The sequence below is a fragment of the Somniosus microcephalus genome, chromosome 16 (assembly GCF_052327205.1).
Source record: "Somniosus microcephalus isolate GS21.2 chromosome 16, FLI_Smic_1.0, whole genome shotgun sequence".
NCBI lineage: Eukaryota > Metazoa > Chordata > Chondrichthyes > Squaliformes > Somniosidae > Somniosus > Somniosus microcephalus.
This window is the reverse complement of record NC_141002.1, coordinates 75,909,212-75,936,032: the sequence shown is the minus strand read 5'-3', so window position 1 is coordinate 75,936,032 and position 26,821 is coordinate 75,909,212. Positions and strand designations below refer to the sequence as shown.

General features: G+C 46.2%; 1 protein-coding gene across 1 annotated transcript in view; it reads left to right on the top strand.

Annotated features, from left to right (window-relative positions):
• LOC147106299 (ankyrin repeat domain-containing protein 61-like) overlaps positions 1-26,821 on the top strand; it is a 103,869-nt gene that overhangs the window by 27,186 nt on the left and 49,862 nt on the right. Inside the window, exons 6-7 of the mRNA XM_086009290.1 lie at positions 6,131-6,251; positions 15,315-15,378. Coding sequence (XP_085865416.1) covers positions 6,131-6,251; positions 15,315-15,378 — 185 coding nt within the window. The remainder of the gene's footprint in view (positions 1-6,130; positions 6,252-15,314; positions 15,379-26,821) is intronic.

The following is a 26,821-nucleotide window of genomic DNA, read 5'->3' as shown; positions in this document are numbered from 1 at the left end:
TTGCCACCAGGGATACGGCCACCATCTCAGAAGCAAGAGGAAGAGGAGGAAGCGGAAGAGGAAGAGGAGGAGGGAGAAGCGGAAGGAAGGAGGCAACCCTATCTGGCTGGGATATCCGGGTTCAAATCATTCGCCTGCGATACCAGTGACCACAACCCCAATTCCCCATTCAACATTAGTCCCACACCTTACCGTCCCTCCGTTACTGAACATCACAGCATCAGCCACAATGCTGAATTAAAAGCCACACAAAGCAAACATTCCAAACCAACTTTATACATCTATCCTTCCAATATTACAGCAAAAAAACCAATTAATCACCCTTGTGCATTCCTATAGTAATCTGGGATGTAATGTTTAAGTTATCCACCAGATGGAGCCAAATATTAAGGGTTCACATTCACCAGTATTTAAGGTAATGGGTCATGTATTCAATGTCCTGGTACACCAGTTAATACGGTAATGTGGCATTGCATTATGGGTATGACTCAGAGGTGAATCCTCCATCTTGGTGCTCGTGCAGTAAGAATTGTGTGCCTTGCCTCCAGCTGTTAAGAGATGTTTCTCTGGTACACCGTGTAAATAAACAGTTGGGTTTTGTTCCTAATATCTCGCTTCGATCAGTTTCTGACCTTACCACTCGGATATCACATATTGGCGACGAGGATCAAACGGTCACATCGTAACGGAGAAAAAAAATAAAAGAGCACTGAATAATGGATCATGGCCGCTACGGTAGGAAAGATATCTGCTTTTGATGTTCAGACGCAGACCTGGGATGAATACTGCGAGGTGTTGATGCATTTCTTTGAAGCAAATGGATTTAATGATGTCGGAAAACGGAGAGCAATTTTGCTCACTTCTGTGGGAAGTCAGACGTATAGTTTAATGAGAAACTTATACAGTCCTGCAAAGCCTGGAGACAGATCATTTGCTGACTTAGTGGCCTTGCTAAAGGACCATTTCAATCCCAGACCGAGTGAGATTGTACAGCATTTCAAGTTTAATTCACGGAATAGAAAACCGGGAGAGACTGTATTGGATTATGTAGCGGTGTTGAGAAAATTGGCACATGATTGCAATTACGGCAACAACCTGAAAGACATGCTGAGAGATAGGCTAGTTTGCGGGATAATGGATGATCGAATGCAGCGGCGATTATTGTCCGAGACTGGGCTTACATATGAAAAAGCGTTGGAACTTGCTCAAGCCATAGAGACAGCGAACTGAGATGTAAAAGAAATACAAGGTTCAGACTGGACTACTACAAAGCAAGTTGGAGGTCAGGTTATTGTGCACAAGTTAAACATGCGTCAGAAACCACAAAGGGAGCAGGTAAAGGCTTGTTATAGATGCAATGGTGATCACCTGGCGAGTGAATGCAGGTTTCTGGAGGAAAAGTGCCACAAGTGTGGGAAACAAGGACATATAAAACATGCATGCAGGGCAAAAGCAACCGTGGAGGAATACAAACCAAAAGGGGGAGGAAAGCAAAACCTAGGAAGAGAAGTGAAAAAACAGGGAGCACATCACATCAGCGGAGAAGCTGAGAAAGAAGACGACATGTTCATAATGCATAGTATGGTAGAGAACATTCCAAAAGTCGATCCTATCACTTTGCAACTGACAGTAAATGACTATAAGGTCAACTTTGAAGTGGATACAGGATGCGGTGTAACCATAATGAACAGGGAGGAGTACTCAAAATTGTGGAACCGTGCAAAAGTTCCAGAGTTAAAGTCTTGCTCTATGCAGCTTAAAACATATACCGGTGAACGAGTGGCGACATTGGGTACAGCTACTGTAACTGTGCAACACAGGGACACCGTGGAACAGCTACCTGTAGTTGTAGTGTCGGGTTCCGGACCAAACCTGTTAGGTCGGGGCTGGATACAAGAACTTAAATTAGATTAGGGAGCAATAAATCAAATAGAGGGAGGCAAACAGTTGTCTTTGCAAGAAGTGTTGATTGAACAAGAGAACGTGTTCAAGGAAGAACTTGGCACATTTAATGGCCCCCCAGCTAAGATTTATGTAGACAAGGAGGCACTGCCAAGGTTTTTTAAACAACGACCTGTGCTGTATGCCATGAAACCGAAGATAGAGGTTGAGCTTGATCGTCTTTTGAGAGAGAACATACTGGAACCCGTGAAATGTTCAGAATGGGCAGCTCCCATTGTACCTGTTTTAAAACCGAACAATTCGGTAAGACTCTGGAGATTATAAATTGACAGTAAATAGGGTGTCTAAACTAGAACAGTATCCTATTCCCAAAACAGAGGATCTCTTTGCAAACCTGGCTGGAGGGAAGAAATTCACGAAGCTGGATATGAGTCATGCATACTTGCAGATTACACTAGATGAGGAATCCAAGAAGTATGTAACCATAAATACACACAAGGGTTTGTTTACCTATAACTGCTTACCATTCGGTGTCTCATCTAGTCCAGCTATTTTCCAGAGGACTATCGAGGGTGTACTGCAAGGGATCCCACATGTTTCAATCTATCTGGATGACATTCTGGTGACGGGAAGAACCGACCAGGAGCATCTGAGCACTCTGAGAGAGGTACTACAAAGATTGGATAAGGCTGGGTTACGGCTCAAGAGGAGTAAGTGCACTTTCCTGGGGAATGAGGCCGTGTTCCTGGGACACAGAGTGGACGCCACCGGGCTCCATCCAATCAAGGAGAAGGTACAAGCACTGCAGGAGGCCCCAGCTCCTACCAATGTGACTGAGTTAAAAGCTTACCTGGGACTGCTAAACTATTATAACAGATTTTTACCAAACTTGGCAACAGTGTTAGCACCTCTTCACAAACTTCTGCGCAAGGAGACACAGTGGCAGTGGGAAGAGGAACAGAGGGTTTCATTTGAACAGTCCAAGAAACTGATGCTGTCCTCAGATGTGCTGGTTCACTACAATGCAGAGAAAGACATCATTCTCTCTTGTGATGCTTCACCTTACGGGGTGGGGCGGTTCTTTCACACAGCTTGGAAGATGGAACAGAAAGACTAATAGGGTTTATGTCTCGAACTCTGACACCAGCGGAAAAAAACTATTCCCAGTTAGATAAAGAGGGGTTAGCAGTAATGTTTGGGTTACAGAGGTTTCACAAGTACATATATGGCAGGAAATTCACCATATGCACCGATCATAAACCTCTTCTATCTCTTTTTAATGAGCTGAAAGCAGTACCACAGATGGTGTCACCCCGGATCCAGAGGTGGGCAGTGACGTTGAGGGCATATGAGTATGTCATCGTTTACAAGGTGGGCAAGTACCATGGGAACGCAGATGCCTTGAGCCGTCTTCCACTGCCAGGTACACCTATCCGTGCAGCTCCAGAGGACAGAGTTTTGATGTTGGAGGACACGGACACGGCAATTGTGACCGCAGAACAAGTAAGGACATGGACCAGTAAAGATCCAGTACTGTCTAGAGTCCGAGCATATGTGATGAGGGGTTGGCCACAGCATCCGGAAGGGACTGATTTCACACCTTAGTGTCAGGCAGACAGAGCTGGGTGTGCAGGATGGTTGCGTGTTGTGGGGAGCACGAGTGATTATTCCACAGCCAGCATGACAGTCTATCCTAGGGCAACTACATCAGTGTCATCCTGGAGTTTCGTGTATGAAAGCCTTGGCAAGGAGTTACTTGTGGTGGCCAAAGCTAGATGAGGAGATAGAAAATCTAGTCAAGACATGCAGCACTTGTCAAGTACACAGGAAGGCACCAGCAGCGGCTCCTCTCCACCCCTGGGAGTGGCCGGATAAACCATGGAGAAGATTACATGTAGATTATGCGGGTCCATTCATGGGAAAGATGTTCCTCATAATCATTGATGCCCATTCCAAATGGATGGATGTTTATCCTGTAAATTCTGCTTCATCTACTGTTACTATAGACTGCCTGCGTAGGAGTTTTAGTAATCAAGGGCTACCGGAGATCATAGTAAGTGACAATGCCACGTGTTTTGTGAGTGCAGAAACAAAAGAGTTCATTAGAAACAGTGCATGTGACCTCAGCTCCATATCGTCCGTCTTCAAATGGACTTGCGGAGAGAGCCGTACAAACATTTAAGGAGATGATGAAAAAAAGTGCGGAAGGGAGTTTGGCAGCCAAGGTGTCACGAGTTCTGTTCAGCTACAGAATAACACCTCAATCTACCACAGGACTCTCTTCTGCTGAGCTGTTGTTAGGACGTCGACTACGCTCCACTCTTGACCTGGTTCACCCAGACCTAAAAAGGAAGGTGGAAAACCGACAAATCAAACAAAAGGAGAACCATGACAGAAGGACAAAGAGCCGCAGTTTTGGAGAAGGAGATGCGGTCCTTACCAGGAATTTCAGTTATGGTCCAAATTGGATTCCAGGCATCATAGACTCAATGACCGGTCCAGTATCATATACGGTCATGGTGGGAACTGGTCAGGTAGTACGCAGACATGTAGATCAGATACTGACCAGACAAGGGGAAATCAAAATGGAGGTTCCAGAGGAGATGTCAGAGGACAAGTTGGCCCCCAGTTATCCAAATGCATCGGTAGTACCACCACCACGAACAGAGCCAGTTCTACCTGGACCCCTTCATCAAGAGGAAACCATCGTAGCAGAGTCAGATACTCTGAGTACTGCTCAGGAGCAGCAGGTGGCTCTACCACAACCAAGCAGGGACTTGACTATAAGACATTCACCAAGGACTCACAAGCCGCCAGAGAGATTGATAACGACCTGCTAGATTCGTTCAGTATGGACTATCGTTAAAGGAGTTTCCTTATGGGACTTTTTAAGAATGTTGTTAAGAAATTAATGTTCAACTTAAGAGGGGAGGGATATAGTAATCTGGGATGTAATGTTTAAGTTATCCACCAGATAGAGCCAAATATTAAGGGTTCACATTCACCAGTATTTAAGATAATGGGTCATGTATTCAATGTCCTGGTACACCAGTTAATACGGTAATGTGGCATTGCATTATGGGTATGACTCAGAGGTGAATCCTCCATCTTGGTGCTTGTGCAGTAAGAATTGTGTGCCTTGCCTCTAGCTGGTAAGAGATGTTTCTCTGCTACACCGTGTAAATAAACAGTTGGGTTTTGTTCCTAATATCTCGCTTCTCTCAGTTTCTGACCTTACCACTCGGATATCACAATTCCCTTGGTGACTGTCTTGCGTGTGCCTTGGCCTATCCTAGTGCTCTTACGCAGTGTTATTCCAGTGGCTGCAGCATGGCTGGTGGACGGCTGCTGACTTTCAGTGGGGGAGACTGTAGATGGCCTTGCAGGGTGACCTCGAAGAGCTCTGGGCCTTGTAGGCCTGGCTTTAGATTGCACCACCTTGGCATGGGTGGCAGCAGTCTGGGCTGGCTGGCTGGCTGGTAAGCGGGTGAGGTAAAGCTATGAATGTGAGGTGTGAGTCGTGATTGCTAGCAATTGTTGTTAGGTGAGTGATGGGGGTGTAGTGCATTGAGCATTGTGTGAGGCTAGTGGTGCAGATGATGGGATATGGCATTTGAAGATGAATTCACTGACCTTGACCACTCGTGTGAGGTCATTAAACTTCTTCCCACACTGAATCCAGGTCCTCGGGGCAGCACTACTGGCATTTATCACAGTGGGTATCTGCTCCCACTGCACTCTGGTCTGTTGCCTGGAAGATCTTCTGGCTCCCTATGGAAAGAGGACCTCTCTCCTGGAGTTGACCTCCCTGGACCAAGGTCTTCAGTGCTGCATCAGAGAACCTAGGTGCATGCTCTCTCCCCTTTTGTGCCAGCATTAGAACTTTCTTCTCAGCCACTTCAATCACTTGTTGCAGACAGAAGGCACCTCCCCTTTAAGAGGTGCAGACTGCCTTTAAGTAGTGCAGGCTAGATTTAATTGGAGCTAGCCTCATATGAACATGGGCCCCCTGCTGAGCATTCAGCCACTCAGCAGTGCACTCAGCACTGGGCTGAATGCTACAATCATGCTAATCCAACAGAAAGTTTGCATACTGCCTGCAATCCTCTGAACAGGTGCGAGTTTATCGCGCAGCACGATCCCCACGCCCATTTCTGGGCTTCATCCAAGTTCTAGGTCTTTATGTTTTAAGGCTTTCTTTTCAGAACATGTTTTTATCTGTACCCAGATTACTATGCATATTGGTCATCAGCAATCCCGATTATCATCCATGGTGATACAGACGTTCTTCAAGATATAGTTCACAATCGCTTAAACAAGATGAGCTTCATGAGCAGTCCAAGAAGCAGGTAGATTTTCTTGCACATTTATTATGGACATCTTGTACATTATGCACATTGTGAAATTTGAGTGATTGAATGCAAACATGCCCAGGACCCTTAGACAAACAACAACTTGCATCCATATTGGAACCTTCATAGAAACATAGAAACATAGAAGTTGGGGGCAGGAGTAGGCCATTCGGCCCCTCGAGCCTGTTCCACCATTTAATGAGATCATGGCTGATCATCCAAACTCAGTACCCTGTCCCTGCTTTCTCCCCATATCCCTTGATCCCTTTAGCCTTAAGAAATATATCTAACTCCTTCTTGAATATATTTAATGAATTGGCCTCTACTGCCTTGTGTGGTAGAGAATCCCACAGGTTCACCACTCTCTGGGTGAAGAAATTCCTCCTCATCTCAGTCCTAAATGGCTTACCCCTTATCCTTAGACTGTGACCCCTGGTTCTGGACTCCCCCGCCATCGGGAACATCCTTCCTGCATCTAGTCTGTCCAGTCCTGTTAGTCCTGTTTCAATGTTGAAAATGTCGCAAAGAGTTTCTCAGAGGAGAAACAAATCATAAGCATTAGTGTGTGATTTAGGAGAGCTGACTGAAATCTCAGCTGAAAGGATGGCTCCCAGATGGCTGCAGGAACCTCCAGCACTGACCCCGGCAGAGTATGTCGGGTAAGGGGGAAGGCTCCCTCATTTAAATAACCTTTCGTGACACCTGTGCCACTGGGGCCACAGTTTGGGCACCCACCAGTCAGCAAAATCAGCTCCAGGAAACATGACCTCGGTGATCCACCTTAATAGGGTGGGCGGGGCTGAAAATTGCTCCTAAAATGGTAAAAATCTTCAGAAGTTCACGCCACAGCTCAGCACCACATATGCCAGCTGGAAGCAAGTATGCCTACTTGCATTGGCTGCACCAGCCTGCAATATATACATAGTCCAGGGACAAAAGACATTTGTGGACTGGAAATCCCCTTCCCCCAGCCACACCCCTTCGGACATTTAGGGTTCCCAACTCTGGTTGGACATATTCTTGTAGGTTTCATCACATGACCTCCCACCTCCAACCCGCCCTGGCCCATGCCCCCATCACCCCACACATCCATCCTCACAGGGCACCGTATTCCTGCACCAATTGTGAAACAAACAGGCTTCATTACTCCAAAAGCAAAATACTGCAGATGCTGGAAATCTGAAACAAAAACAGAAAATGCTGGAAATACTCAGCAGGTCAGGCAGCATCTGTGGAGAGAGAAACAGAGTTAACGTTTCAGGTTGATGACCTTTCATCAGAACTGGAAAAAGTTAGAGATGTAACAGATTTTAAGCAAGTGCAGGGGCAGGGAAAGGGGGGAGGGGAGGAAAGAACAAAAGGGAACGTCTGTGATAGGGTGAAAGGCAGGAGAGATTAAATGACAAAAGGGATGATGGTGCAAGGCAAAAGGAGATGGTAATGAGACAAGTAAAGAAACAAAAGATGGGTCTATAGGAGGTGAAAATGGAAATAGCAGAATTATTACTAACAGCTGCTGCCTAAAAATATAGGAGCAGTGTTTATGGTCTGAAATTGTTGAACTCAATGTTGAGTCCGGTAGGCTGTAAAGTGCCTAATGGAAAGATCAGGTGCTGTTCCTCAAGCTTACGTTGAGCTTCATTAGAACAGTGTAGCAGGCCGAGGACAGAGAGGTCAGAGTGGGATTGGTCCGAAGGATTAAAATGACAGCCGACCGGAAGCTTGGGGTCATGCTTGCGAACTGAACGTAGGTGTTCCTTAATACGATCACCTAAAAATATGTTTGGTCTCCCCAGTGGAGAGGAGACCACATCATGAGCAGCGAATACAGTATACTAAATTGCAAGAAGTACAAGTAAATTGCTGTTTCACCTGGAAAGAGTGTTTTGGGCCTTGGACGGTTAGAAGGGAGGAGGTAAAGGGCGGGTGTTGTATCTCCTGTGCATGAAAGGTGAGGACAAGGGGAATCCTATTGTGGTTCTGGGAGGGAGTGGAAGGGGTGAGAGCAGAAGTGCGGGAAATGAGACGGACATGGTCGAGGGCCGTGTCAACCATGGTGGAGGGGAATCCTCGGTGGAGAAAAAAGGAAGACATATCGGAAGCACTAGTATGGAAGCTGGCATCGTCAGAACAGATGCGACGGAGACGGAGAAACTGGGAGAATGGAATAGAGTCCTTATAGGGAGCAGGGTGGGAGGAACTGTAGTCCAGGTAGCTGTGGAAGTCAGTGGATGTTTGTCGATAGCCTAACCCCAGAACTGGAGATAAAGAAGTTGAGGAAGGGAAGGGAAGAGTTAGTGATGGACCATGTGAAGGCAAGGTGAGGGTGGAAATTGGAAGCAAAGTTGATGAAATGTTCCAGTTGGGGTGAGAACAGGAAATGGCACTGTACCAGAAAAAGAGGTGGGGGAGGGGACCCAAGTAGGACTGGAACAAAGAATGTTCCACATATCCCACGAAAAGGCAGGCATAGCTAGGACCCATACGAGTTCCCATAGCAACACTTCATTACTCGATTGGATGATGTTTGACTGTTAGTCAAGCAGCCTTTTTATCCATCCCCAATATTTTTATAACTAATAAACAAAAGTGTTGCATGAAAATGAAAAAAATCCCACAGGTTTTAATGGCCCCTATGATTTTTAACGTGGGTTGCTTGCGACAGGGTCCTGGAGATTAATCTTTAATTCCTGGAGACTCCAGGACAATCCTGAAGTGTTGCCAACCCTATTGACATTAGTGACCTTGTTCGGGGCGTGCAGAGGCTCTACCCCGAACCAAGGCCCTGCAGAGATTGGTGGAGAAGGCTAACACCCAGCATATTCTGGTCCTGACTTAATTTCCAGCCCTTCAACCAAAGTCTTGTCAGATTTACGGCACAAGCACATCCAAATGGCTGTGAAGTTTGGCCCCGATATGCTTTGAGCAGGCTTTTAAAGCCAGCGTGAAAGGTAATGGATGCTGAGGGACTTAGAGAGGGGTGAAGTAGCTGAAGACTGTGCTGCCAAAGGTGAAACGGAGGGCAGGCAGTTTCAGCAGAAGACCCCTTTGGAGGGAGAAGGTCGAGTAGTGAACACCATTCCCTCCCCTCAGGCCTGCAAAATTAACCTGGTTTTAGGCCTCGGCCCAGCAAGTGACCCACATTTTCCTGTTGGCATCCACCTTGATGGTGGGATCCTGCTGGGAGCACACCCGGCATACTTAATGACCCCCAACCCAGGAAACTGGGCCAGGGTTGGGGTGGTGGGCTGCAGCGGATAGGGAGAAATCCAGCCCAAGCAATCGGACAAACAAGAGGTGGTCATGGGGTTGAGGGAGGTGCTGGAGAGATCAAGAGGTGGTCATGGGGTTGAGGGAGGTGCTGGAGAGATATAACTGGATGTCATCAGCATACATATGGAAACTGACCTGCTGTCAATAGACAATGTTGCCGAGGGGCAACTTTTCTTTAAGGAAAAGCAGGTGCTTTTGGATGAAACCAAGAGGTACACAAAAAGTGACTGTGTGGGGGCAGGTCAAGAGGTGAAACCATTGCTGGAGTTGTGCTTGCTACTCTGGGACAAGTAGGAACAGAATTATGTGAGGACGGTCCTGTGGTGTTGTACTATGGAAGCGAGATGGTGGATAGAATGGGGCACAGCTCGGGAGAGGATGGTGCCCCTCAGTCATGGTCGGAATTGTTTTAGGTAGGGAAAAGGGATGGTGAATTTATTGCTAGTTTTTCTAATATTTTCTGTTTTTTAGATTAGCGAGATTGTGACCTGGACAGGATGGTCCCAGGGAATGGGGAATAGAGCAGGCAGGAAGCGTACTTCAGGAGAGCCAGCAACAGGTGCTGCAGTGGGAGTGGTGAAATAAGGGAGGAGCAGAGTGAAACTGTTGGCTTGTCTAGGAGGGACACATGCTTGGAATGGTCACAGGGGATCATGTCAGTTGAGAAGTAACATTGATTAAGAAGGGGAATGTAGAAGAGCATTTTGTTGGAAAGGGAGGGGTTGGAAGCGGTATGGGAGTCTGAAGCTAGGAGAGCTGGAAGAGGCAAAGATAACAAAGCCAGAAGTTGGCTGAAATGGGGGATCTGGGGAGCTCAGGTCTGAAGCAGCAACTAATATGTGTACACAAATGGACACGGAGGGAGACCTTGAATGCCTGTGCCCCGAACAGGGAGCTAGACATAGTAAAGAAGCTCTTGCAATGGGGGCTAGAAGAGAGCAGGGGAGGTTACCAATCTAGTGGTCAAAGAATCCAGTTTGTCTTGAGAGTAGAGTATCAGGGTTAGAGTGGTAATCAGAGGCCAGGTTTATTTAATGCCTGAGGGTTAAAAGACAGTCTGGAACCTGTGATGTGAGGCTGTTTACTGGTTGGAATTGCAGGTTGTTAGTCAGCCATCAGGCCAGAGGGATGGCGCATGCAAGCCAACTGGTTTAAAGCCAGAAAGGTCGATAATCCGGTGTTATCAGGCACTGGTGTTAGAGGTTCAGAAGGGAGCGATGATCAGAATAGATTGGTGGTTACCAGGATCCTGGGGTAGCTTGGTCCATCCAGTCAGCATCATCTGTCTTGAGCTTGCAGAATCTTTTGTTTCTTGTAGAGTTTGGGGTGCTCTCCTTGGCACCAGGACTATCAACCCCTGGTGTCCTTGTTACATGATGTGGAGCCTACCTGTTTCCTTTGTGGGTTGGTTTCCCTGCTCAGCCAGTATATTGATGATCATGGTGCTACCTAGGCACTTGCTGGTTAGGGAGTGGACCATTGTATCACGCACAGATGGCAGGTGCCTGGATTTGAGCAATGGTACCAATTTTGGGAGGTTGGCACATGAGGTTGCACCATTTAACAGATGGGGGTGTATTTTCCAGCTGCCAGCATTCCTATGTGAGCATATCTTTGGTACATTTGTTGATTTGTTTACTTTCAGCAGGTTGGTGCCCACATTGAGAGTATGTTGGAGGTTTGGAGCAAGTGTGTTTGTCATTCATATGGTGGTGATGCTGGTTGAAAAATATAACCCAGGGCGGGACTTGAAGCACCTGATGGTCTTTTCTTGAATGCTTTCATGTTTGTCTGTTTAAGATTCATTCAATAGGTGATTTTAAGTTTAAGGCTGTATTTCAGTCTAGGAGGTTCTGTGAACATTTATAATTCCCACCAAAGTGAAGTTCTTAAGAATTACACACTTCTAACTTGCTGCCAGCTAAGGCCAAAGGATTGAGGAGGGGGTTCAAAGTCCAGATTTGGCACAATGCCGCATTGCCATTCGTGTCGGACTCAAAACCACGACATGATCGTGATTGGGAATTTAAAAGTTGTGAGTAAATTATTTGCAGTCAGTATTGGCTGAGTCCTGACATATAAAATAGGCCAACCTCGAAGCGATTTGAGAGGATCATGACCCCGCCCCCCGCCATCCTCCTTCCTGCCCCCCACTGGCCATCTGTAATCCTATGAGTAATGTTGAAGAGCTTTAAGAAGGCAGTGTTAGTATCCCTGCTCAATTAAGTGTTTAGTGGCTTTATTAACAAATCCAGGCAATCACATGGAATGTTCAGGCTTTCCCTAACTTAAAAGTTTGTTCATTTTATGTTTTAACAACCCCATAGTTGATTTTTCAAATGGTTAAAAGCACAGGATGGAAAAGGGAAAAAAATGGTCAAACATGTTTTTTTGAGCAAAAAGGGACCTTTAAATACCAGCACATAAAAAAAATCCCTGAGGCACCCTGGGTGTAATAAAACAAGGGGGTTAGTTTGGTGTAAGGGTGAAAACAGGCACTAAATGGGTGCTGTGCTAATAAGATACGCCTGTTTGAAAGTCTGGTTTTAGCCTGCAATTTTGGGTCTAATTGATCATTACCATGATTTAAACTTGCCTGGAGGTGCTAAAACTGACACCTGCCGGTTTCGCACTCAAGCGCTGATTAGAAGGTGTGGAGTGGGCTGGCTGACACACAATGGAACATTTCAAGATGGCTCAGGGACTGAGGGAGAAGGCAGGTCAGAGGACGCGGCACTGGAGGTCCAGGCTCTGCCTGGCCTCATGTCCTCTTCCTCCCCCCATTCATCCTCCAGACCAAGTGGACCCCTAGTAAGACGTCAATGACCAAGCACTCCCTTTCTCCTTGTGACTCCTGTAAGGTAGAGTAGCACAGCGCTCACTCGCTATGAGTGAAGTCCTCAGAGAATTTCTGGAATAAATGTTGATAGTGTTGGTGAAGTCTCCCGATGTGTTTCAAAAGTCCTCTTCAAATCTCCAGCAGCAAGTGAACAGTGAAAGCTGAGTATAGCTTTGATTAGCGCTTGAAATCCTCAGCAATCACTTCTTTACTCCTGTTCAGCTGGTCGCTGTTAGGAGAGGTCGTTAATATTTAAGCATTTGCTTCTGGGTCAGATGTGTTACCTCTAGTTTGGCTATAGGCATTACAGTGTTGGTTAACTGGACCCTGAAAATCTTTGATTGACTGTGTGCAAGTAGTGTATAAATTGTTCACCAGCTGCCACCTATTCTACTTATATTGAATTTTGCATCAAAATGTTGCAGTTAATTAGTGTGTAGGTTTTGAATCAATGAAGGGTCACAGACCTGAAACGTTAACTCTGTTTCTTTCTCCACGGATGCTGCCTGGCCTGCTGAGTGTTTCCAGCATTTTCTGTTTGTTATTTCAGATTTCCAACATCCACAGTATTTTGCTAATTTATTTGTGTAGCTTTTATTTAGTTAGATTGTGACTATTTCCCTACGATGTACGTGGATTCTTTAGTGCAGTCAAGACCATCTGCAGCCCAAGCACCCAAGGTCCTACCCCACTGTGGGACAAGAACGGAGAGATACTCATCAAGGACAGAGAGGCAGTCAGTGCTCGCTGAAAGGAGCACTTCGAAGATCTCCTTAACCGAGACTCTGTCTTCAATGCGAGTGTCCTCAACTCCATCCCGCAGCACGCTACCCGCCACCCGCCACCATCTCAGCACAACACCAGCCAGGCATGAGGATGAAAAGGCCATCCGACAACTGAAGAACAACAAGGCCATGATCTTATTGAATGGCGGAGCAGGCTCAAAGGGCCGAGTGGCCTACCGTTGCTCCTAATTAGTATGTTCGTATGTAAGGCCTCAGGAGCAGATGGAATCCCTGCCGAGGCACTAAAGCATGGTGAAGAAGCACTACTAGCGCGAATTCATGAACTCATTTCTCTTATCTGTAAGGAGGACAGCATGCCAGGGGATCTCAGAGATGCCGTAATTGTGACTATCTTCAAGAAAGGTGACAAGTCTGATTGCGGTAATTACAGAAGAGTTTCCCTGCTGTCTGCCACAGGGAAAGTCATCGCAAGAATCCTCCTCAATCGCCTTCTCCCAGTGGCCGAAGAGCTCCTCCCAGAGTTGCAATGTGGATTCCGCCCACTAAGGGGCACAATGGACATGATCTTCTCTGCACGTCAATTACAAGAGAAATGCAGGGAACAGCACCAACCGCTGTACATGGCCTTCTTTGATCTCACAAAGGCCTTCGACACTGTCAACCATGAGGGATTATGGAGTATCCTCCTCAAATTCAGCTGTCCTCAAAAGTTTGTCACCATCCTCCGCCTGGTTCACGATGACATGCAAGCCATAACCCTGACCAATGGTTCCATCACAGACCCAATTCACGTATGGACCGGGGTCAAGCAAGGCTGTGTCATCGCACCAACGCTCTTCTCGATCTTCCTTGCTGCAATGCTCCATCTCACCCTCAGTAAGCTCCCTGCTGGAGTGGAGCTAATTTACAGAACAAATGGGAAACTGTTCAACCTCCATCGCCTCCAGTCCAGATCCAAGGTCGTCCCATCCTCTGTCGTCGATGACGCTTGCGTCTGCGCTCACTCGGAGGTTGAACTCCAAACCATCGTCAACACCTTCACCGGAGCGTACGAGAGCATGAGCCTTACACTAAAGATCCATAAGACAAAGGTCCACTACCAACCTGCCCCCACCACACAGCACTGCCCCCCGATTATCAAAATCCACGACAAGGCCTTGGACAACGTGGACCACTTTCCATACCTTGGGAGCCTACTGTCAACAAGGGCAGACATCGATGACGCAGTCCAACACCACCTTCAGTTTGCCAGTGCAGCCTTTGGTCGCTTGAGGAAGAGAGTGTTTGAAGACCAGGCCATCAAACCCGGCACTAAGCTCATGGTCTACAGAGCAGTAGTGATACCCGCCCTGTTGTATGCCTCAGAGGCATGGACCATGTACAGCATGCACCTCAAAGCACTGGAGTGGTACCACCAACACTGCCTCCACAAGATCCTGCAAATCCATTGGCAGGATAGGCGCACCAACATCGGTGTTCTCGCTCAGGCCAACATCCCCAGCATTGAAGCTTTGACCACGCTCGATCAGCTCCGACGGATGGGTCACATCGTCCGCATGCCCGATACGAGATTCCCAAAACAAGCGCTCTACTTGGAGCTCCGGCACGGCAAGAGAGCCCCAGGTGGGCAGAGGGAAAGCTTCAAGGACATCATCAAAGCCTCCTTGAAAAAGTGCAACATCCCCACTGACACCTGGGAATCCCTGGCCCAAGACCGCAGAAAGTGGAGGAGAAGCATCCGGGAAGGCACTGAACACCTCGAGTCTCTTCGCCAGGAGCAAGCGGAAGCCAAGCGCAGACAGCGCAAGGAGCGCACGTCAACCCAAGCACCCCACCCACTCGTCCCTTCAACCACCATCTGCCCCACCTGTGACAGAGACTGTAGGTCCCGCATTGGACTCAACAGTCATCTGAGAACTCATTTTTAATGTGGAAGCAAGTCATCCTCGGTTCTGAGGGACTGCCTAAGAAGAAGACGACTAATGTAATGGTGGGTGAATGGTCATAACTTTCAGAATTTGTTTTGCACAAAAGTTATGAGACTTTTTGAATTTGTCTTTTTGTGCTGTAACAACTTGGTGTAAGCATACTTTAAGTTTAGATCCACATATTGGGTAACTCCACCTTTTTATATAAAGGGAATTTTGTATAAATTGGAGCCAGACAAAACTATTCTAATTGTAACTTCTCCATTTTACATAGGTGCATTAATGGCAGCACTCTGTTACATACAACTGCATACTTTGGGAAAACAAATGACATCGAAGTAAGAGTTATTATTTATCACTACTAATATATGATGAATTAAGAGTATGTTTTTCATTTTTATAATTTAACGTAGATTTTCTCTTTCATGTGATTTATGTCAGGGTGCTTATTTGACCAATTGCAAAAATATTGATACATTTTGAAAGGTTACACACCAACAACATTATCGGGGATGCTGGTTTGCTGTGTATTGGTCGGTTGCAGAGAAATTTTGTTTATAATATTCAAGTTTCCAATCACAAGATCAAGGGTATTTTTCTTTTCATCGCACTCGCAGATGTTGCAAATAATAAGTTGGATGATGCACTATTTTAAAAGGACCGGAGTGTTATACCATGCAACCCTCAATGTATTATTATGCTAAGGTGCATCTGTATCTTTAAGGCCATAATATCTGACTATTGTTATGTACATAAATCCCCAAGCCATTGAGTTCAGTTGTTTGGTGAAGGAACTATGCAGATTGGGAAATGTGTGATTCAGGCTACAGGTGTAAGATTCGCAAAATTTCCACATTTCCCCCAAAGGTTATTATTAATAAAAGGGACCCTGCATGGACATTTTTAAAAAAGGGTACCCAAAGATGGTGTCCGCACCTCGTGACCAAAAGCCTACAAGATTTTAAAAGCTTGGACTCTGTGGCACAAGCAGCTTTTGGGGAAATTGAAACCTAAAATGCAGTTTCTGTGGAAAAGGACTTTGTATTTTGAAAAGCAGACACAGAACATTGAATATGCATTAAGCCAAATCGTAGACAGATCGAAACCAGTTAGGCCTATACTTGAGGACATCAAGTTGTTTGCATAAATAATCAGAAACAGCTTAAGGAAGCCATCGAGGCTGGACAGGCCGATCAAAATGCATTAATAACAATACAGCTCAGACATCAGGCCATTAGGTGCGATAAACGGCCATCTAAAAACAGTTAGTTTAGATTGCTACAATTATTTAAACTAACCCGCCAGAATTGGAACAATGAACTAACCTGATTTGGCGCGCAGATAAGGGGCTATCGTAAGGAGTATAACTGCAGGCCCCGGGTAGCAATCTCTCTCTTGCTCTGCTCTCTTGCTCGCTTGCTCTTGTCCCTGCTCTCGTGGCTCCGGCCTCTTGGGCTGCCGCTTGTATTCGTGCCCTGGCCTCGTGGTGGGTTCTCTCCCCGTAGCAGATTTTCAGTAACCAGTTACACCATACCAACAGCAGGCGAGGGGAACGAGACCCAAGTCCATAGCCATCCAGGATGCCCAGGCCGCAGAAAGGGGCGAGACGAAGTTGAGCAGGTAGCCCAGGACTTGTACAGTAGTCCACCGAGACAAGACGAGTAGAGATGAAGAAGACGATAACAACTCGATAAGGGCAGAGCAGGGTAGCGAAAAACGTATCGATAAAAACCAAGCGTCTAGTTACAAGCTGGCACTTGGGAAGACGAACATCTTGTTAAACACTGTGAAAACGCAGGTGGCCACACCACGACGAATAGACTGGCATTCTTAAGCTTGGGTAGGAAAATCTAGACAGTTAAAACTGCCAACTGCCCTGTAGGCACAACGTTACCGCCGCCGACCGCCCGAGGGAGAAGAAGAGGAGAACCCATCGCGACGAGACGACGACGGCAGCGGAGGGGAGAAGGTGTGTCGCAGCAGCAGGTCCAGCACCGCGCCCCTGAAGACCACGTGGCGACGGGGTACCTAGAAAGACCAAAGACCAGACCTCAAAACTCGCACTCATTAACAGTTGGCTTTATTTCGGATTGGTGAGCATGAATTCTGGCCCCTCATAGCTTAATCTAGTTAGGTATAGGGGGTGGGATAAGGATAAGGGGATTGTTAAGATAGTTTGTTTTCGCTCGATGTGCCGTGTGTTCCCCATTCCTTGTATAAGTATAGTTATTGGTATTTGCCTGTAATTTTATACTAGTAACTTCTCGTAAGACTGTGTTAATTTCTATTTTAATAAAATCTTGGTTTTCTTACATCCAAACCACCTGTCTACTTGAGTCTTTTCTGTATTGCTGCCTGTACCTAAGTCCGGTGTCTGAACCCAGGGGCGTGGGAGCGATTCGAACCGCTCACAAACAGTCAGGGGCATAACTGACTGGGCGCACGCGCCACCCAACCACACCACCCCCTACACAGGTTAGATCCACCCAGCGTTAACTGGTTTTCTTTCTCTTTTTATGAAGATTGTTCTGCATTTGTAACAAACCTGTGATGTCTGGAACAGGATGCACATTAGATTTTTGTGCAGATAAATAGATATGCTGCAGAGCCAACAGAAGAATTTTAAAAACATTTTTTCCTATATTATTTTTTGATATATTCTTGATTTTTATTTTCAAGTGTTATCCTCTCCTTTGCTGAAGATGCTGACATTTTTGGGGGCACGGTTCAATTGACACCATTATCACTCTGGTACCTTGCCCAAGATTCACATAGGAGACTAAACTATGATCGGCAATTCAAGCCTGTGGAGCATCATAGACAAGCCTGACCCAGTCCTCATCCAGCATCCACAGTCACACGCTTTCCAACATATGTCACTGGATAGCAATTAGGAGCAGAGAATCTGGCTAATTGCTTTCCCTTTCCTCGTCCAGATGCACTGAGATCAATTATAGCATTCCTGCCTCGAATGAGATCAGCTGACTAAGCACAGACCTTTTGTTCTTTATGGCTTAGTAATACATCCGGCGGTGCCTTTACCCAGTAGGCTGTCGAGAGAACTATTTGAAATGTATGAGAACAGTCATGTGCAGTCTTTTATGGAATCAGTTATGATAGTTTTCATGTTTCAGGTCCTTTGTAGCTACAACTGCCTAGCCCTGAATTTTTAGCTTATTTCACATCATTCTTACTAATCATTATTGTACAGCAGAAGCCCCTTAATGGTGAGCAAATGCTTCCTTTATCCACTTCTTCTAAGATTGTATGGGGAATGAATTAATGCCTGAGGAAACATTCCTATGAAAAAAGTGACTTCTGCAAAGACTTCTGCTTGGATTGTACTATGTGGGATAATTCATGTTGAATGTAAGAAGAAACGGAACAGCCTCCTGTGAGCTGGCTCTTTGGAGGATCCTGGAATAGAGGTTTCATCTCAGTGGGATTCTGTCCTTTGGAAGTTGAAACTCTGATGTTGGCAAATTACAGGAAACGATAGACCAGTTAGCCTAACATCTGTCGTTTGGAGAATGCTGGAGTCTTTCATGAAGGAAGCAGTAGCAGGACATTTGGAAAATCGTAATGCAGTCAAGCAGAGTCAGCATTGTTTTATGAAAGGGAAATCATGTTTAACAAATTTGCTGGAGTTCTTTGAGGATGTAATGAGCAGGGTGGACAAAGGGGAGCCAGTGGATGTGGTGTATTTGGATTTCCAGAAGGCATTCAATAAGGTGCCACATAAAAGGTTACTGCATAAGATAAGAGCTCACGGATTTCGGGGTAATATATTAGCATGGATAGAGAATTGGCTAACTAACAGAAAGCAGAGAGTTGGGATAAATGGGTCATTTTCCAGTTGGCAAACGTTAACCAGTGGGGTGCCACAGGGATCAGTGCTCGGGCCTCAATTATTTACAATCTACATTAATGACTTGGATGAAGGGACCGAGTGCAATGTAGCCAAGTTTGCGGATGATACAAAGATGGGTGGGAAAGCAAGTTGTACAGAGGACTCAAATAATCTGCAAAGGGATATAGACAGGCTAAGTGAGTGGGCAAACATTTGGCAGATGGAGTATAATGTGGGAAAGTGTGAGGTTATTCACTTTGGCAGGAAAAATAAAAAAGCAAACTATTATTTAAATGGAGAGAGATTACAAAATGCTACAGTTCAGAGGGACCTGGTGGTCATTGTGCATGAAACACAAAAAGTTAGCATGCAGGTACAGCAAGTAATCAAAAAGGCAAATGGAATGTTGGCCTTTATTGCAAGGGGGTTGGAGTATAAAAGCAGGGAAGTCCTGCTACAACTGTACAAGGTATTGGTGAGACCACACCTTGAGTACTGCATACAGTTTTGGTCTCCTTATTTAAGGAAGGATATACTTGCATTGGAGGCAGTTCAGAGATGATTCACACGGTTGATTCATGAGATGAGGGGGTTGACTTATGAGGAAAGGTTGAGCAGGTTGAGCCTATACTCATTGGAATTTAGAAGAATGAGAGGTGATCTTATTGAAACATATAAGATACTGAGGGGGCTCGACAGGGTAAATGCAGAGAGGATGTTTCCCCTCGTGGGGAAATCTAGAACTCGGGGGCATAGTCTCAGAATAAAGGGTCGCCCTTTTAGAACTGAGATGAGGAGGAATTTCTTCTCTCAGAAGGTCGTAAATCTGTGGAATTCTCTGCCCCAGAGAGCCGTGGAGGCTGGGTCATTAAATACATTTAAAGTGGAGATAGACACATTTTTGCAAGATAAGGGAGTGAAGGGTTTTGGGGAGCGGGCGGGGAAGTGGCTTTGAGCCCAAGATCAGCCATGATCTTATTGAATGGCGGAGCAGGCTCGAGGGACCAAGTGGCCTATTCCTGCTCCTATTTCTTATGTTCTTATGTAATCGAATGATTCAACCATTGATTGGGATGCGGATGAAATTTGTATGAATATCGACTTCATACTGTGGAACATCTGAGGCAGATTTTATTTTTAAAGAATAGAAATAACTTGCATTTATATAATGCCTTTCATGTCCTCAGTATGTTCCCAAAGCACTTCTCAGTCAATGAATTGCTTTTGGAATGTCGTCCCTGTTTTCCAGATGAATGTAGCAGGCAATTTGTACATAGCAAGTTCCCACAGACAACAGTGAGAAAAATTGCCACTTAATCTGTTAATGGTGGTGTTGGTTGAGGGATAAATGTCGGTCATGGAATCCCTGCTCTTCTTCATCTAGTAGCACGGGTTCTTTTACATCCATCTCAACAGGCATGTGGAGCTCAGTTTAATGTCTCATCTCAAAGACAGCATTTCCAATAATTCAGCATTCTCAGCGCTGCACTGAAGTATCAGCTGCAGTCATGTGCTGCTCTGGAACTTGAACCCATGACCTCTGACTCAAGCAAGAGTGCTACCACTGAGCTAAGGCTGATACTGCAGGAGGCATTAAATTACTAAAGCAAAACACTGTGGATGCTGGAAATCCAAAATAAAAACAGGAAATGCTGGAACTATTCAGAAGGTCAGGCAGCATCTGTCGAGAGAGAAACTGAGTTAACATTTTGGGTCAATTACCTTTCGTCAGAAGTCGAAAAAGTTAGAGAAGTAATCGTTTTTAAGCAAGTACAGAGGCAGGGAAAGGTGGGGGGAGTGGAGGAAAGAACAAAAGGAAAGGTCTGTGATAGGGTGGAAGACAGGAGAGATTAAATGACAAATTAAAAGTAAATTAGGTATACGTTAAAACTTTCAGAAATGCATAGATGTTATGTGCAATATAAATTGCTACTGGTACCCATAGTAAGTTAGTCCACATTATATGTGGCCATTATTTATAAACAGTGAATGCTATTATGTGATATAAAATAATTTCCCAGAACAACGGATTCGTCATCTCCTCACAATGTGAAAGATTGTTGCTACATTTTTTTGGAGGAGCTATTTTTTATACAAATTATTACAAGTTTTTTTAATTCTCAAAATGTGGGCAAGGCTATACTTTGAGAAGGTGTTGTGGGCATTCTCTAGCATTTGTTTTTACAATGGAGTGGTTTGCAAGAATATTAAGAGTCAGCCACATGGCGTGGGGCTGGAGACGGGTGTAGGCTAGACAAAGTAGAGTGGCAAATTCCCTTCCTGAAGAACATTATTGAAATCAGTGGGTTTTTGCATCCATACAAATGTAAGTTTTTCTTTTCTTTCATTTCTCATGGTCCACAAATGACTCCATTTATTGGTTTCATTTGTACAACTTGTTGGGATTATGAACTCACAGGGAGGCGAGGAGGGAGCACAGAAATGTAGGTAAAACCCGGCAAGACCGGGGACGTGGAGGCCCTGCCAATCTTAATGGAAGAGCCTCATTTAAATAACCTGCTGTTACGGGAGTCTGTCCACAATTGGGGGTGGGAGGGGACACTGCTTGAAGGAATTAAACTCCACACTTTTAATTGTTCACTTTTTGGGCAAGAGAGGTTGATTGGCAGTCCTTAACAATGATCACATCATTAAAATGGTACTTACACTGTAAATTACTAGTCTTAACTTTCTGTGGTGAGTTTAATGGGCAATTAATGTGCAAAGACAACAACTTCATGGGGATGTAGAGCTCGCGATGCCATTTTCACAAAGCTAATGGCGGAGCGGCGCAAATCAGTCAGCAACTTGCGGCGATTCACAGTTCATGGGGTTTCTCTTCCTCACCACAAGTTGCTGGTCGGTTTGCACATTGACAACGGCGTACGGCGTTCACATGCTGTTATTTTTTTTTCAGCAAAATCTGGCCCAATATCTGTAGAGCAGAATTTGCAGTTGAAAGACCCAAACTGCACTGTGGCTTGCTGTACATTTAGTGACAAAGAACCAATGTGCATCTATGCTTGGATGCATGCATAGACCTCTGTGCCCAGCAGCTAATTTTTAAGGTTTTGTGAGTGCAGACTCATTTGTCTCATTCAAAATGTTAGATCCGTGTATCTTGATGTTGTGTGTCCTTCAATAACGAGACAAGAGACTGCAGGGAACAATCAACAGGTGTTTACTGGATGAGGGTTACTCTAAAACGAACTATACAGATCCCTACTCAGGGTTTATATACAGGTGTGGTCACTGCCGGTACTACAGTATACAGGAGCTGTAAAAAGTAGTTCTCCCCTTAAAGGTACATACACTACAATTCCTCCCCTTTTAGATTAACAGTACCATAACATTCATTTAACAATTAACACTTTTGACATGCAACATTAACTGAAAATAGTCCATTTATAAATTCAGTCTTTGGGGCGGCTTCCTGATCCTTTCTGGATAGCGCCTTTCCTGAGTGTCTTGCTCTTGGTGCGGAGGCGATTCTGGCCCCCTGTCGTCGGTTAGTTCATCAGCTTCCGATGCTACTGTTTCTGGGGTAGATGCTACCTGTATGTCGGGTTCATCACCAGGTATGCGAGACATGGGGTTGACTCGTTCCTGTGACTCTAGGATCTGGTCGACATGGCGTCTCACAATGTTCTCCCCAACATCCACTGTGTACATTAGTGGCCCCTGCCATGTGCATATCATTCCTGGTTGCCATTTCTCTGTTCGGTAGTCGCGGGCCAAGACTGGTTGCCCTACATTGAAGCTCCTTGTCGGCTTCTCATTGATGGGCTGGAATTGCTTATTCTCAACATTTCTTCGTTCATTTGGTCTGAGCAAATCCAGACGAGATCTCAACCTTCAGTTAAAGAACATCATGGCCGGGGTCTGGTTGGTGACTGCATGTGTCGCATTTCTGTAGGCTAACAGGAAATTGTCCACCTTATGCTGCAGTGGAATGTCGTCATCGCACATGGCCCTTACTGCTTTTTTAAAGGTTTGTACGAACCTCTCAGCCAATCCATTTGTGGCTGGATGATACGGGGCGGATGTGTAATGCCTTACCCGATTCCTTTTCATAAATTTCCGAAACTCTTCGGACACAAACTGTGGTCCGTTATCAGAGCAAATCTGCTCTGGCAAGCCGTTCCTGGCAAATATGGTCCGTAGGATTGCAATAGTTTTCTCCGTGGTGGTGGAGGACATCTTGATCACCTCAGGCCATTTCGAGTGCACATCCACGGCTAGTCCATGAATGGACCAGCAAAATCAATATGCACCCGTTGCCATGGAGAGGAGGGCCACTCCCATGGGTGTAGAGGGGCATGTGGTGGTGCATTTTGGACCTTCTGGCATTCTGAGCAGCTCTTGGTTAGGTCCTCGATTTGTTGATCGATCCCCAGCCACCACAAATAAGCCCTAGCAAGGCTTTTCATTTTCACCCCTCCCAGATGGCCTTCGTGAAGCTCATTGAGCACTCTCTCCCTTAACTTGGGTGGAATTACCACTCGGGATCCACAAATCAAGGTCCCCTGGCATACTGACAGCTGTTCTCTTCTGGATGAGAATGCTGGCAACAGTGAGTCGCCATGTGTTGGCCATCCCTTCACCGTCAAGTCATATACCCGAGACAGTGTCGGGTCATTTCGGGTCTCCTTCTCTATATCTGCGTTAGTTACTGGCAAGCGTTCAATTATAGTCGAATAAAATATTTCGACAGGGTCCACTGCTGGTGCTTCCTCCGCAGTAGGCAGTGTCAGGCGTGATAGCCCATTAACGTTTCCATGCTGTTTCGTGCCCTTATACTCGATTTCATATTGGTTCGCCCCTAGAAAAAGGGACCATCTTTGTAGCCGTTGCGCAGTCATCACCGGAACGCCCTTCTTTGGATTAAAGATGGAGACAAGTGGTTGGTGGTCAGTCAGCAAGGTGAACTTCTGCCCGTGCAGATAGTGGTTGAACTTTTTCACTCCCCACACTAGGCTGAGGGCCTCCCTGTCAATCTGGGCGTAGTTACGCTCGGCTGAGGTTAGTGACCGAGACGCAAAGGCTACTGGCCTCTCCGAGCCGTCCAGGAATTTGTGCGACAGCACCGCTCCAATACCATAGGGTGATGCATCACACGCCAACCGAATTGGTAGTGCTGGGTTGAAATGAGCCAACACCTCTTTTGATGTGATCAATTATTTGCACTCCTGGAAAGCTCGTTTACATTCGTCATTCCACTTCCATGGTACCCCCGTTTGCAGTAGGGTGTTCAGTGGGTGTCGTACTGTAGACAAATTCGGGAAGAACTTATGGTAGTAGTTCACCAGCCCGAGGAACGACCTCAGTTGTGACACATTTTCCGGTGCTGGAGTCTTGACTACTGCCTCAAGTTTTTTCAGGGGACTTATGTAACCCCTCTTCATCAATAACGTGGCCACAATACGAGATCTGCTTCTGGGAAAACTCGCATTTGTGGCGATTAGCTCGGAGCCCATATTCCTTCAATCTAGTGAGCACCTGCTCCAGGTTGGCGAGGTGATCACTGTCATTTTCGCCCGTGACCAGGATGTCGTCCAAATAACACTGGGTCCCTGGAATCCCTTGCAGGACTTGATCCATTGCCCTTTGCCAAATAGCCGGAGCTGATGCTACCCCGAACACCAGCCGGTTGTATTGGTAGAGACCTTTGAGTGTTGATCGTGAGGTACTGTTTCGAGGCTTCTTCTACCTCCATTTGCAGGTACACCTGGGCCAGATCAATCTTAGTGAAGTGTTTCCCTCCCGATAGCGAGGCGAAAATATCTTCAATCCGCAGAAGCGGATATTGTACAGTGTGAAGGACTGGGTTCACTGTCACCTTAAAGTCCCCACAGATGTGAACCTTCTTTGGTTCCCCAGGCGTATTACTCAACGACCTCTTCATTACAGGAACGATGGGTGTAGCCCACTCGCTCCAGTCCACTTTGGACAGTACTCCTGAACGTTCCAAACCTTCCAGCTCTGCTTCGACGGCTGGGCGGATCACATAAGGCACCGGTCTGGCCTTAAAAAAAAAACTTTGCGCTTGCATTTTCCTCTATTTTGATTGTCGCTGTTATGCCTTTTAGTGTTCCGAGTCCCTCCTGGAATACTTCTTGTGCGTCGGTTAGCATTTTTGACAGTTGTCCAGGTGTGGCGTCGTCATCCATTTCGGCATCTACAGTCAGTACTTGTATGGAATGCCAATCTAGCTGTATCTTCCGGATCCATTCACATCCTAGTAGTGGTGGTCCTCCATCTGGCAATACATATAGGTCCATTTTTGGTGTTTCCTTGCCGTTATATATAAAATTCACCCTTATTTTTCCTTTGGGGTAGACTTTTTGCCCCGTGTACGTCTTCAAGACAATCTCTGTATCTCTGAAGGGTATATGTGAGAATAGCCGCTTGTAGTCCCTTCGGTTTATGACTGTTAGGGCTGATCCTGTGTCCAATTCCATTTTCACTTGGACTCCGGCAATCTTGAGTGTGACCCAGATAGTTTGGTGATCCTCCGTTTTGATCACATTATGTAGTTTCAGACAACCCAGCTCCTTGCTTCCGGAGTCTGTATCACTTTTCTGTTCGTCTGAACTACTCTCCGTCACCTTATGTACCTTCTTGTACTTCTCCTGTGGAGATTTCTTGCTGCTGGTTTTCTTTCCCGACCTGCAGACTCTTGCTATGTGTCCTACTTTTCCACACTGTCTGCACACTTTGTCCTTGAACCAGCAATCATTATGGTCGTGTGTTGTTCTGCCGCAGCGATAGCACTTCTCTATTCCGTATGACATTTCATTTGTGCCATATTCTTGCGGTCTCCATTGTATCTCTGCAGCGCCCCGTGCGGCTGCTTCGTGTGATACTGCCATGCTGAAAGCCTTGTCCAGCATAAGATCCTTTTCTGATAGAAGCCGTTTCTGGGTTCCTTCACTTTGAAGCCCACACACAAACTTGTCCCTTAACGTATCTGCTAGTCCCGTTCCAAACTGATAGTGTTTCGATAGCTTGTGCAGTTCCGTTAAATACTCAGCATTACTTTCATCTTTATGCTGGTTCCTTTTGTGAAACTTAAATCTTTCTGCTATCAGCAGCGGTGTGGGGTTTAACTGGTCCTGTAGGATTGACACTATGTTTTCAAAATCCTTTTCCACTGGCTTCTCTGGGGTTACTAGGTTTCGCAGTAAGCCATACATTTTTGCACCCATGGAATTCAACCATACCAGCGCTTTCCTGTCATCTGGCACTTTATTCGCCTTGCAGTACACTTCTATGCGTTCAACATATGTCACCCAATCTTCGACTTCATTGTTGAACGCTGTGACACTGCCACTCTTCGGCATCCCTGGGTGTGGTTAGACTGGATCAAAATGGCGTCTCCCGCGCTCTCCCTTCTTCTCTGCTGTAGCTCAAAATGGCGTCTCCCGCGCTCTCCCTTCTTCTCCGCTGTGGCTCAAATGGCGTCTCCCGCGCTTTCCTTTCTTCCCGCGCTCTCCCTTCTTCTCTGCGGACGCTGCTCGACCCTTGAACCCCGGCTGCACTCTGCGCGTTTTCCTGCGCGCGCCTCTCGTTGACGCCGCTCGGTCCTGAACACCGGCTGCGCCCTGTGCGCTTTACCCTCTCTCTCTTTTCCCGTCGACGCTGCTAGGTCTTGAACACCGGCTACGCCCTGTGCACTCTACCCTCTCTCTTATCCCGTCGACGCTGCTCGGCATTTTTCTGTGCCATCGGTCGGCTCTAGCCGCCGCTGTCCGGGAAGGATCTGTGCCGTACCTGTTGCCAGCCCGCTGGACCACCGCCTGGAGAACCAAGCCCAGCTCTCAACAGTCTAATCTGCGATGCTCAAGTCTCCGCTGGATGGTCGACGCCCGTACTTCTGGACTCGGCCTTCTTTCACTGTTCTCCAGGAGCGAATCCCTGGGAGGTGATGC